The following is a 13,299-nucleotide window of genomic DNA, read 5'->3' as shown; positions in this document are numbered from 1 at the left end:
AGAAAGGATTCAAACTTTAAGTGCAAGGGTGCAGCACAGCTTTGATGGTACCAGTCCCTTAAGCCACCCTGTTACTCTGATAAGAGGTTCATCAGGTTTTTTAACTGCTGGCTTATGGGCCATAACAACCAAACCAAATAGCCTGTTGTTAATCAGCCCCAGCAAAGTGTCCTCTTAAAAGACAAAACCTAAAGAGTAACTTCTCTGAATTGCATTGTAAAAAGGAATTGTAGAAGACCACGCTGGCCACTAGATGAGCTGCTGTGCTGTTATTCCTCCAAGTGATAAAACAGTTGTTAGGCTGAACAGAGACAAATTCCAGTAATAGCGACTTGGGGTTTATCCTCAGTAGTGGCCCAAGGCATCTGTCATCATCTTGTTTTCTCCTTGCTGGCTTATACAAAGTGAAAGTGGAGGTGAAAGAGGGCATGGAGCTTCTGATTCCCACTGCCAGTAACCTCCAGCATCTGGAGCACAAAGGAGAAGGTGTGGTAACATGCTTTGTGCATGCATGTAGAGCAAGCAACCTGGCAAACCACGGGAATCCTGGGAGAACAAAAGTAATATTAGGATTTCTGGCAATAGTGTGGCAGGCAATCGAGAAGAACAATAAATAATACTGTGGTCTAATAGGAAGAGGTGCTTTAGAAGAGGAATGAGTTAATCTAACACAGGTTAGATTAACAGCATGGGGAGAGGAAAACAAACATCTCAATGTACCTTTCTCTCTTCTAATTCACTCATCCACACAGTTCTGCTCCTGGAATTTCTCTTGATTCTTTCCTGATCTGGTCCTCTAAAAAGTAGCCAAAGAGCTCTGCAAAGACCTCTTTCCCTCATCTTGTTGCACATGTATGTTTCAATCCATATTCTTCTCTTCAAGTAATTTTTTCAATACTGTTACGCACCAGCTAAAACTGATATTGAGTGACAGCAACCAGATGGGAAGTGATTAAGCCCCCAGAAAGGTGAAAAGAATGCTAACATATAAATTCTTTAAATGTACATTTTATTTAAGGGAGTTAACTCAGGAGTGCCTTGCTGAACTGACAGTAGTTGAACGGTCACATCCTCATCAATCCACAAAGTTAAAGAAAGTTTCAATAAAATTCAAGTAACTTCACAGACTTTAAGGAATTTATAAGAGTTGGCCTTTAAAACATAGAGTGCTGCTCAGGGAATTGTACTAGAGATGGTGTTCCTTTATACTGTGCTATATTTTCAATCAGAACCAATATGTGAAATATTGATATTTATAAATACTTCTCCTTAAGTTTACCTATCTGATATTCAAACACTGCTAACGGGTAAATGCAGGCTCAACACAGTGTTGTGTGAGTTTAGAAAGTCCTAAGTTGTCTCAAAGTTTGAAGGTTATCTTTTTCTCCTCTCTCTCATTTAGTCTCACATTCAAATGGTTCTGCTGTTTTTTACTTTTAAGTGAAGGCTCTTGTCTGTTCAGATGGACTCTTTAATTAAAATGCTGAGCAGTACTGTAAGTCACCTCCTAACTACTGCAACTTCTCCTTCTGCGTTAATGATACCCTTATCTTATCCTTCCATTCAAATTAAAACACTGTGTTAGGGTGGAATAAAGTCTTAAGAAAATGTGGACTCCATTTAGCATCATGTACTGAATGCAATTCTGATAATGCCGTAAGACACGTTGTCATACTGTATTTCAGAGTGGTGCCCTATCTAGGAATGGTGTTTGACACCTTGCTAAAAGGCCATCAGGGAAAAGACATTAAGCACTTTACATTGTCTCTTCCCCTCCAACTCACTGATCTCTGAAACAATGTTTTTCATACACAGAACTATAGCAGAAAGAGGCTGAAGTTCAATGCAAGAAAAAAAACCCCAAACAGTGGGAGACACTATCAATAGACAGCTTGACTTTTGCTCCACAGACTTTAGCTTCAGCAGCTGAAGATATTATCTCTCTCCAAGATGAAGGAGGTTTTTTGCTAATACTCCAGAGAGCAAACTGCAGCAGCTGGCACCACGTGCGCTTGTGCTGCAGGGTGGAGAGGCAGAGGTGAGGAAGAGAGCTGGGATAGGAACATTTAAATTACTGCAACTACAGTGGCAGAGCTCTTGAGTCACTGCCTAGCAGCAGAATAAGAAGGAGGAGTGGGAGAAGTCCCCCGGGGACTACAGATCTTGGCTATACAGAAGGAGCAAGCCAGACTGAAGAAGGCTACATTTTAATACCTTGCTATCTTCAGAGCTCAGTAGCTTTCCAATGCCTTTTATGAGTAAAGTTATTATAATGAAAAACTCCTTTACAAAAACTATCTTATTCAACTTTCCAGAACGCTGCCTGTGAAGGATTTAAAGCAGAAGAAAGTGTTCTTAATCCATTGGACAATCTGAGCAAAGGGGGGTAAAGACAACTTGGGAGATCCCAGGAGTGGATTTCAAGGCTTTGGATTGCAGAGCTCCACAAGGGGAGGACTCAGCTAAGAAGCCTTCTGCTAAACACCTGGAACAGACTGTGGGAACTATTAGCAATTACAAGTAACTGGCTCAGAAGCAAAAAGTAAAAAAGGAGTTCAAAACATCAAGGGGATATGGTATCGAGACAGCAGCATAGTCCTGAGAAGACCTCCACAAACAGAGGAAGTAATCCCTCAATATTCCTTGCAAGAGTTGTATCAAGTGCCCACACTGGAACAGTTTAATGCTCTACGTCTACACAACATTACAATATAACTGATACGAAGCCAATAGATCCCTGCCCTGCAGACCAAGTGGCTGATGACTATTTAGACAGAAGATCTAGTTCTCACTGGAAGGGAAAGCAGATCTCATCCACAGGATTGATACTATAAGCAGATGCTACCAAGAAATGGTGTAAAGCCAGAATCAGGAAAGCAGTAGCTCAAAATTAACATCACAGCAGATTCTAGGAGCACACGATAATCCGTTGGGTCACAGGGCTCATAAGAGAGAAATGCTCAGAAACGAACCAAGAGGGGTCTGCCAAAATGCCATTGGCAGGCTAATGTAATGATGGTCCAGCCAAGCGGAAGCCAGGACACAGCAGCGAGAAGGAAAATATATAATAAAACAATTTCACATCCAGAGCAGATGCCCACAAACCACTTTGCATCCCTGAAGTTATGCAGAAAAATAATTCAGGAGTGGAAGGGGCAAATGTTTGGGTACACAGAATTTAGTCTGAACAAGTATAGCAGAACAGCTAATTAACTACCCATTAAACAGACAGCATGAGGGAGGGAGTTAGGAAATCTTCCGTGTCAGGATCCCTAGTGTCCCAAGAATGCACACGTATTAGCACCTACATTGAGACTTTTGATGCCCTTCTATAGCTCTAACTCCAGAGTTCTCCAAAGCTGGGGGTCTGTGGCTCACTGCTCCTCAGGGCCTCTCTGGGAACAGGTACCCAGGGTCAGGGCTCAGCCTTTGTGCAGACAAAAGCAGGAGCTGGAAACATGCAACACGAATTAACAGCACCTGACTTCCAAACAGAGCTGCAGGCTGGTCTTTCCATTAGCTCCCTCTTGAATCAAACTTAAAACTTTTTATTCTCATGCTTAGAACTCTACATAATTATTTTCCTTTCCCCCATGCTCCCTCCCCTGACAGCACTGAATCAATTCTCTTGAGAAAGCATTTGGGGTGCTGTGAGTCATCCCAACCTCAGTATGCATGTTTTGATTGATACACTCGCCTTTTCCCTTAAACAACCCTGTGCTTTTTTGTAGCATTATCACCTTTGTCTGATCCAGATCACTCATTCACTGCATTTAAGCTTTCTTAAAAGCCCATAATTGTTTTTATAGGCAAGAGAAGGAAATTATGTGCACAGAAGAAAATTATCTATAGCATTTTTACAGTATCTGTATTAAGTGAAATAATAATGCAAACACCTTGCTATTGCCTTTCTCTTTCCCTCTATTTCATAACTTTCTTGTTCAACTACATCTATAGCTAAACTGTAGGCTTTGAGGGGAATTTTAGGTTTTGATGGAGCACTCTGCACACTGTTGGATGATAAAAAGTAACTAGTAGAAACAACTTAAACGTTCCAGTTAACTGATGAGTTTATATAGATCAATGTACAGCAAGAAGATTTAGAATAAAAAAGTAAGAAAATACAATGCTTTACAATCATATTAATGTATACATTCATATTAATGTAGTTCAAGACTATCATTCATGGTGGTAAACAAAAGGCTCTACATATATGATGTATCAGTTATAAAAATGGCATTTCTGGAGTTTATTAAATGGTCGAGAAAGCATACATAAGAGCTTACGAAAGTCAAATCTGTGAACTTCTGTTCAAAAGTTCAAGAGCATTAATTCTTAGCAGCACTGCTAAATGTTGTTCATTACAAGGAATCTCTTACCGGATCTAGGTTCTTAAAAAGAAGAATGTCCTTGCACGCCTCCTGCAGTCTATTTCTTTGATCATCTGTTTTAGGGTGAATAATCTGAGGGATATAATGGAAAAACCTTTAAAGTGGTTATCATATAGCAGCACTAGCTGAAGGACTGAGCTAATTCAGCTAAGCATTTTACACAATATTTTGGCAATGCTTCATAACACTTTCATTTCAAAACCTTCAGGATTTGAATAAACACTCAATGATAAAATTATATCACCATAGCATTAGCAAATGAAGCACTGCTGTATTTAAGCTAACAAGATCTTTACATTTGTAGAATCCAGTTAATTTCTGCAAGCCATTCTGGATACCTTTATCTCCGCTATTGCTGCATAAACATTACTCTACTACTCTCTAATTATATTTGGAACATGCATGTTTTATAAAAAGCACCACTGTTACATTTAGTCATTTGCCATGACTACTTCCCAAAGAATATTTTCTGAAAGCATTTGTTTTAAATTTATACTAGAAGTTTCACAGAGTAAACAGCAGACTTGACACTATCTGAGTGAGCCAGAGATTTACTAAACTACTGATGTCTGGTTAATGTGAGTATCAATCAAGTTGTTCATTCTACTCATATGCTTAAAAAGGTATGCTAGGTTTCAAAGCTGTGATACTATAGGATAACCTTTTGACAGTTTTACAAGCCAGAAATTAGGTAGACTATAAACATTTAAACTTCTCTTAAAAGTCATACTTATGCTATTTCATATTAAAAGCTAAGTAAATGCCTTTAGAAGGGTGACATAAGTAAAAGAAATAATATCGTTCATTAGTTATTGCATTGTACATCTGAAAATCTTAGCGATTTTATAATTTACCTTTTTTCTGCCTTATGAAAAATACTAGGATATTAAGGAAATGACTGCAAGATTATGAGGACACCAAATAAGTACTTTTAGGAGCAGGCACTTTCTGAGCAAATATAATTGCACAAAAATGTTTCCTTAACAGACCATGTATCAAAGGTGTGCTAATTTAGAATAATACTCACATCAGCTCTTACATGGGTGACTATTACAGAGAATTTTTAAATGTTCCTTTAACATGAAAACCTGAGAGATTATTAAAGTATATTATAATAAGGATGCTTTTGGAAAGGAATGGTAATGCTGGTTACATTTTTCTTCCTAAATTAAATGCCTGAGATTGAAAAAATAAGTATTTGACTCAAAGCATTAAATACCCTAGATTCTGTGTCATCCTCTTCCTCATCAGGATTGTAAGCTTCTGCACACACTGAAATACAAAAAAGTATAATCTTAATTCAAAGTACAATAATGTTTCACAAGATTTACAGAACAGAAAATGCAATGTATGGCACAGTAATAATATGCAGTAATGTAACACACTCAATAGAAAATCACAGAAGATACTGCTGATAGGGTCCATAGCAGGTCATCTCCAAACTGCCTGTGAAACAAAGCTACACTTGTATCATTTTTGGACATGTTTTCTGTGTTTTAAAAGACCTCTAATATACTGATAAATTTCTCACGTAACCTGTTCTAAGTGATCTTACCTTACCATCAGAATTTTTTTTCTGATGTCTAAACTAATTCTTTTGTGTTAGAATTTAAGCTATCCGTGCTGGATGCAGAGTTCAGATCATTCCCTTCATCTGTGTAAGTTCAAGGTGGTTTGGGGTTTTGGGTTGGGGGGGGGGGGGGGGTTGGGGATGTTTGGTGGGTGGGGTTTTTTTGCATATTTGAAAACTTTTCTCTCCTACCTATCTTTTACTTTTTAGGGTATATAATTCTGGTTCTTCAATTTTTTCCCTACAAGTCATGTTTTTCAGCACTCTAACTATCCTCATTGCCATTCTCTGAACTTCCCCCAATTAGCCTTATCTTTATTGAAGTGTGATGCTCAAAACTGGACCCTGTATTTGAGCTGAGCAGAGTACTGAGTACAACAGATTAATTACTCCATACATTTTGCAGACTATGTGTCTTTTTCATCCATACATACCTTTTTCACAACAGCTTGATTATGTTTACTCATGTAATATTCATGACTTACACATCGTTTTCAAAACCCACTGCTTAACCAGCTATCCTGTGTCCCGTATATGGCTATTCTGCCCAAGTGTAGTACCGTGCACTTACACCTATTAAATATTACCTTATTCCCCAAGCCATTTCTCCAATGTGTCAAGGTCATTTTCAGTTCTAATCCTGTTCTCCGGCATCCTTCCAATCCACTCTCAACTTTGTGACAACTGCAAATTTAATAAGCATACTCTCTAATACATAATCCAGATTATTACTGAAAAAACAGAGTAGCGTCTAAAATAAACTCTCAGGGAATACACACATGGCAGTGAAACAGCAGTAGCTGCTTGGGGGTTACCTTATCCAACCAGTTTTGCAGCTATATCCCATGCAAGTTGCATTAAGACGCTGCTTGATGTTCCCTAGCTTGTTTATAGGGGAGTCTTGTGAGATAGCATTCAGAAGTTTCTTAAAGTGAAAATGTAGGACATCTGCGCCTTTTCTTTTATCCACAAGTTTTAATCTCTCTTTATAGGGTAATTAGATAGTTCCAACAAACCCATGCTGATTGCCGTTTATTGCTTTCTTCCAGGTACTTACAAAATGTTTGAATATTTGTCTGTAATTTCTCTAGGAACAAAAATCATCTGTAAATCTGTGATAAACCTCTTCCCTCTGTAGCTCCCCCACCCTTTTAAGGATCCGTTTTTCTAGTTTTCTGGTTTTTTACACTCTCTCATTTTTCTTCTTCAGATTCTCAATGGTACTTGCTAACAGGGCTGAGACTGATATAGCCGATTCTTCCAGTTTCCAAGTATAGCGTGTCTCAGGCACAGCTAACCTGGGAACACCTAACACATTAAGTACTCCCTGATTTGTCCTTTCTCTATTCTAGGCTGAGTTTTCCACATACTCTTAATACCACTAGTGAAGACTGATGTGCTTCTGTTAAGCAGTAGAGCAACACTTTCCTGGAACATGCTCTTACCAGAAATATACTTCCAGAACAATTTCTGTTACTCCTCATGTTCCTTCTTGTACACAGTCTTTTCTTGTTCACAATTTTTGGCCTTGGCTTCATTGATTATTTTTTTTTCTCTACATCTTTTGCTGTTCTTTTGCACTTGTTCTGAATCATCCAAACTAGTTTTAATTTTCTACATGGTTCCTTCTTGTACTTGATATAAATGAGGTGCTTATATTTTGGACAGATTTATTTCACTAACCTTTTTGTCCTTCTCCTGTGCTGCCTCAATTTGCATTTTTTCTCTTTATATTTTTTCTTTGAGGAACAACCAATTCCTTTAACTTCTCCAGATTCCTTTCCAAAGAGATTATGCCCACAGTCCTCCATATGCCCTTGAAACCTGTTGTTCTGATTCTTTTACTCAAAGTCTTTCCCTTCCTGAAATCTGAGAGTTCTGTCATCCCAGGGTAATTCTCACTGAAGCTGCCTTTTCTCTCCCTATTCTTGAACAGTTTCTCCCTTAGAGTTGGCATCAAATAGAATAGCTTCCCCTTTGATTGCTTTTCCCACCGTCTCAAAATTTGGTTGTAAGTGCATTGTAAAACATGTTGGGCAGGTGGTATTCTCCTTCATTGGTTTCCAACAGATGACTGATTAATTAAAATCTCCCGTCATCACCATCCGCTGTACCCTGCCAATGAAAATCCCCACTTACCTGATCTGTTTGGTGGTCTGTGCAATGCCTGCATAACGATGGAGCCCATGAGCTTTTTCCTTTTTAGTATTACTCATAGAGCACCAGTATGTCCAACTCCCTCTACAGCTGGGTCACAGCACAAGTGTCTGAACCTGATACACAACAGCAACAGCCTCTTCCTCCTCCCTGTCCTCCCACTGTGTCTTTGCTACACTAGTTCAGTCACTCTTGCTCATGGATTAAGATTTCAGGTCCTCTTGTTTATTCCACATATTTCTGATATCATTATACAAAGAAATTCTAAAGTAGTGACCAGGTAGACCCATTAACCTCCTCATTACCCCATCCAATTAAGACAATTTCATGGCAAAGCACACCATTGCACATACTATGCAGAGTCCCGAAGGAAGTCTTCGTCCTCACCGTATCAGGCAGCCAGCAAACACTAAAATGTCAACTTTGTAAAACTTGGCATCTTCAGCAACTTAAAGAAATTTGATACAAGTCCCTCTGGAACTGACTGAAAGATTCCTACGAAGTTTACTGGGAACTGGATTTGGTCCCAAATAATTACAAATGCCCACAAAAGGAAGTCTGCAATCTGTTGAACAACTATAATATTTTACCTCTACATAAACAAAATGTTCCTACTGTTTTATGGTACTATAGTTACTTCAGTCTGGTCTGAAATAAACTTTAGGGGATTTTATTTAAACAGCAACAATAATAACATGCCAAGTAAGCACCATAACCCATCATAATGTAAATCACTACTTTGTTTCAGCTGTATCAGCCTCTGTGCCCTAGTGCATGTATGTGTACATGGGAGTCAACAAATCTGTATTACAGTACAGTGTGCTGCTGGGTGTATGAATAGCCTGTCTCAACCCGAGGTACAGTTACATCCTGTCCTTACCTCCGATAAGACCTCTACATGAAAAAAAATACACAAACCAGGAATTTAATTTAATAGCTTTGATGTTGTTATCCCAGAATTGACAGGTCTCAGAGAGCCTCAATGAACGTTTAACAGTCTTCCAGACCACACAAAAGAAACTGAACTTAGCCTCATCCATGCCTATCCTGAATCATCTTATCAGTCCCTTTCACATAGCTTGAAGCAGGATCAGTCCAGAAAGAGAGTATGTTCCTGAGGTCTTCTGTGTCATCTAGTGTCTCTGCTCTAACTTCATTCTTCTCTGCTAGAAGCTCATTTCAGTCAGTCTCATTAACTATTATCAGCAGGTACCTTCATTAAATATTTCTTCTTTATCACTGATTACGGACAATATATGTAAGAACTGCAGTTTCTCCTGGCTAGTGCCCGTCTGCCCAAATTTTAAAATGATTTATTCTTATCATCTGTAATGAGAAACTTACTCTTCTTGTTACAATTCTGTACTTATTTTGCCTTGGCTTATCTTTTTGCCATAATCAAGGATGCATCTTTCATTTGGGTCGCAACTTAAAGATTATACCAATGCTGTGGCTCTGCGGTTTTAAATACGAATTTCCTTTCCTTCATTGCTTATTTCAGTAGCCTGTCTTACAGACTTTATAGTCTAGTAACATATTAATTTCTAAGTCCATACCACCAGAAGTCTCATGGAAAATCTTGATACGTTTTACTTCTGTTCTTGAAATATGGTCTCTGACATTACTACGGTCCACTGAATTTCATGACATGAATATTAGGATTTGGCACATGAGAATCCCAATGACATAAAACATCTAAAACTAAATGAGATGCCTCTTATGTAGACATCCACATCTGCAGAAGTCATCTGGATTCCAATTACAGTCAATAGAGAGAAACTGGCACATTTACAAAGTGATTCATCTGGCCTGTATTACATGTCCAGATTAAGATGAGATTAATTAAGATGTGACTAATTGTCTGAGATAAATTCTATCCCCCTTGAGATGAGTCCTGTTAGTTATAACAAGCTGCAAGACTGGTTCCCTCACTTCTCCATTTAAGTCCATATTTCTTGGAAAACAAAGAAATTCATCATCTGGTGATGATGACAGGTTGCTCATGCAATAGCACACCTTCATTTCGTATATTCCAGGGAGACAGTCTGTGGTCCCCATCTCTTTTGTCTAAGGCTTGACTGGCACCACAGACATCAATTATTCTGAACCATTCCACTGCTGGTGGCTGCAATACTCATGGTATTCCGTATATTATTTTTGTACCTCTCCAGCTCATTCCACACTCCCAACGGTACACGGTACATGGTGACTTCATCATGCGCAAATGCCCTGCCACATTTTGCTACGTGTCACTGCTGAATGCAATACTCACATCATTGCTCAAAAAGCAGTCCTAATACCGTTCTTAGGGACCTATTTCATCCCATGCATAATTATGTCATTAAAAAATAGTGATACAAACACTGTACATATATCTCCATTGGTTGCTAAGCTCAACTAAGTAAAACTATTTTTCTTCAGTTTTTCCAACTAAGGGTTATGTTTCACATATAATTCCCCAAGATGGACACAAACACAAACAAGCCCAAATACATCAACGCAAAGTATTTTTAGGAAAAATCTGAACTGTCAAAAGGCAGTGCATTATTAAAATATACATGCACTGAAAAATAAAATAAAATAAAATGCACTGAAAAATGCACACAACTCTAGATCGATTGCTTTGTCAGCAAGAAGAGGTAAGCTTTTATAATCTCTAACTCATCACTCCCAGTAAAGTCAATTTGCTGGTTTTCAGCTAGTAAATGTGTTTTATATTCAAAACCAGAAATACAGTCACTTCAGATATGAATGAATTCTAAAATGAAAATTAAGTTAGTAATCGTAAGATCACAAAAAATGTTAGTCGTGCTCTATCTATTCCCTTGATGTATGAGGAAATAAGAAGCTATCAATAATGAAATGAATGAAAATTCATATATAATCATAAAATAATGTATTATACTCAAAACATGGCAGGAAAAACAATCAATATGTGTGTACCCTTTCCAAAGCGCAGAACCCCTGAGTCATAAAGCGTATTACAAAGAATTTTACAAGAGAAAAAGAGCTGTGGAAATATTTCTTCACCCCATTCAGAGCAAATCAATGCTACAGTTTTGCAAACATGACTATCAGGCTGGAGCATGACAACAGACCGTCTCTAGCCACTGTAGCTAGGCCAGCATGCCATACATCCCTACAAACATCCCTAACTACAACAGCTATGCCCATCCCCTCATACAGCAAGAATGTCAGTTCCCTGGTTTAGCCATACAAAAATTGCTAAGGTCACTTAATGGCAGTGTGAGTTTTTTTTTCCATTTTGTCAGGACGTACTTCTCTTCATCTACTAAACAAAGATTAGAAACATGGTGCACAGAGACTCCTTGCATGGCAGGCAGTAGTTCCAAACTAGACTGCAAATACTACTGGACCTCCAAAGCTCGTGACACAGAAACCCATTCTTTAACATCTCACCAGTTCCTAACACTGCAGGAGGAACTAGCAAGAGAGCCCTGCATGCCAAAATCCCAATTTCATAAGTAGTTTTGATTTAAACAAAAGCAACCCTGTGCAATGGTAGCAATGAAAAATAACTGGTCACAGTGTCTGATGCTTGCAACTATCACGTACCATATTATTTCTAGACCTGGTTTTGACTGGACCACATGGAAGATGAGATTGAAGAGGTGTAAGTAAACATAAGGACTGAAGAACAACCCAGAGAAAGGCGATCAACTTTCTCCTCTGAGTGCACTATGAGGTGAGATGAGATAAATTTTATCTGATTCCACACATGATATAATAAGGTAATACCAACTCGCTCTGCTGCTGATCCACCATTTGCGCAAACCCCTGAAACTATTTCAAGTAGTTAGGTTTACTTTAAATGTAAGCTAATTTGGAACAAAGCATGATCACTGGGGCTATCATTTCCCATGATACTGTCAAAAAGAAGGCATCTGTGAGACACCTACGCCTGATAAGGTCACTAAACTGAAACTTTATCTAGGCATAATTAGGCAAATTAATACACAGAATGCCTGATACCTTGCAATTCTGTGTTATTACTATTTTAGACATAGAGCATTTACATTACAAATGCTATCCAAACTGGAATAAAAGTACGTATGCTCAGAAAAAAGGTCTGGCAATCACAGAGACAGGAATGTTCTTGAGATTTCCTCACATGCAACAAACCAAAAATTGAAGAAATTCCCCTCCAATCTACCAGATTTATGGGGTAACGACTTTTGAGTGGTCCACTACCTAACACAAATCACTAAGTGCTCAGGACACCAGCCTAAAAATCCAAAGCTGGATAAAATCCAGGCAGCTTGTTTCCCCTTAATTATCAGGAAGGTGGCCTTCAGTTCATTAGGCAGGGACTGACTGAATTGGAGTCTTGGCAGCACTGCCAAGACAGTCTGTTTCAAGATTGGCTGCACATGAAGGACAGTTATCTACTCTTGCTTTCAGTGTATAGACTGAAATTCTCCAAAGACTGCCTGATAGTCATGAACACATACTAAATACCAGGTTTGTGCTCAGCTACGCAGCTCAGTAGCAAAACCTTTTGCCAGAGCTGGAAGACCTTGCTCAGCCTGCACTACATGCTTGCAAAGAATCAGAGACTCTCACCATCCACTTTCCTACAGTATTTTCTCTTGTCCATCTGCTACCAATGCTATTTCTAATTAGTCAAACTTCAAGATATTTCCTCCAGCATTTCTAAATAACATGAAGTGCCTAATATAACACGTAGCATCTTGAATGAGGTCCATGCCAATAGTGAGTCATAGAACCTCCCAAGGATTCTCCGTTCAAAAGCCCACATGGGGTTTATTCATATTTCACCAATCCTCACACCGAAGCAGGGATTTCATCAAGATTGTACTGAACACTATCAAAGCCCATTTGAAGAAACATGATGGCCCACACAAGACATTTTTGGGTAACTTCATCCCAGTTGAGTTATTCATGTTTGGGCACTTTTGCACAAGTTCCTTAATATTATTTAGTATACGACAGTGAAAATTGCAACGTGTTACACCGCAGTTCCTTCCTTTACTCCAGAGGCCAAAGCACTCTGCCTCACAGCTAGCACGCTCATCGCTGGGTCAAAGATGCACGCTCTTCCCTGAAATCATAGGGGTTTGAAGCACTAAATAGGCTCCTCCACAGAAACAGTATGTTTGAACTTCACCACAAGTAGCTGAAAAGACTTCCCTATTTTTA

General features: G+C 38.8%; 1 protein-coding gene across 1 annotated transcript in view; it reads right to left on the bottom strand.

Annotated features, from left to right (window-relative positions):
* Positions 1–13,299, bottom strand: part of PRKAR2B (protein kinase cAMP-dependent type II regulatory subunit beta) — a 92,670-nt gene that overhangs the window by 16,440 nt on the left and 62,931 nt on the right. Inside the window, exons 3-4 of the mRNA XM_075491526.1 lie at positions 5,611–5,663; positions 4,380–4,463 (exon numbers count right to left, since the gene is read on the bottom strand). Of these exons, the coding sequence (XP_075347641.1) occupies positions 4,380–4,463; positions 5,611–5,663 (137 nt within the window). The remainder of the gene's footprint in view (positions 1–4,379; positions 4,464–5,610; positions 5,664–13,299) is intronic.

Source organism: Mycteria americana, chromosome 1 (genome assembly GCF_035582795.1).
Source record: "Mycteria americana isolate JAX WOST 10 ecotype Jacksonville Zoo and Gardens chromosome 1, USCA_MyAme_1.0, whole genome shotgun sequence".
Lineage (NCBI taxonomy): Eukaryota > Metazoa > Chordata > Aves > Ciconiiformes > Ciconiidae > Mycteria > Mycteria americana.
The sequence above is the reverse complement of the archived record's forward strand: the minus strand, read 5'-3'. Positions and strand labels throughout refer to the sequence as shown.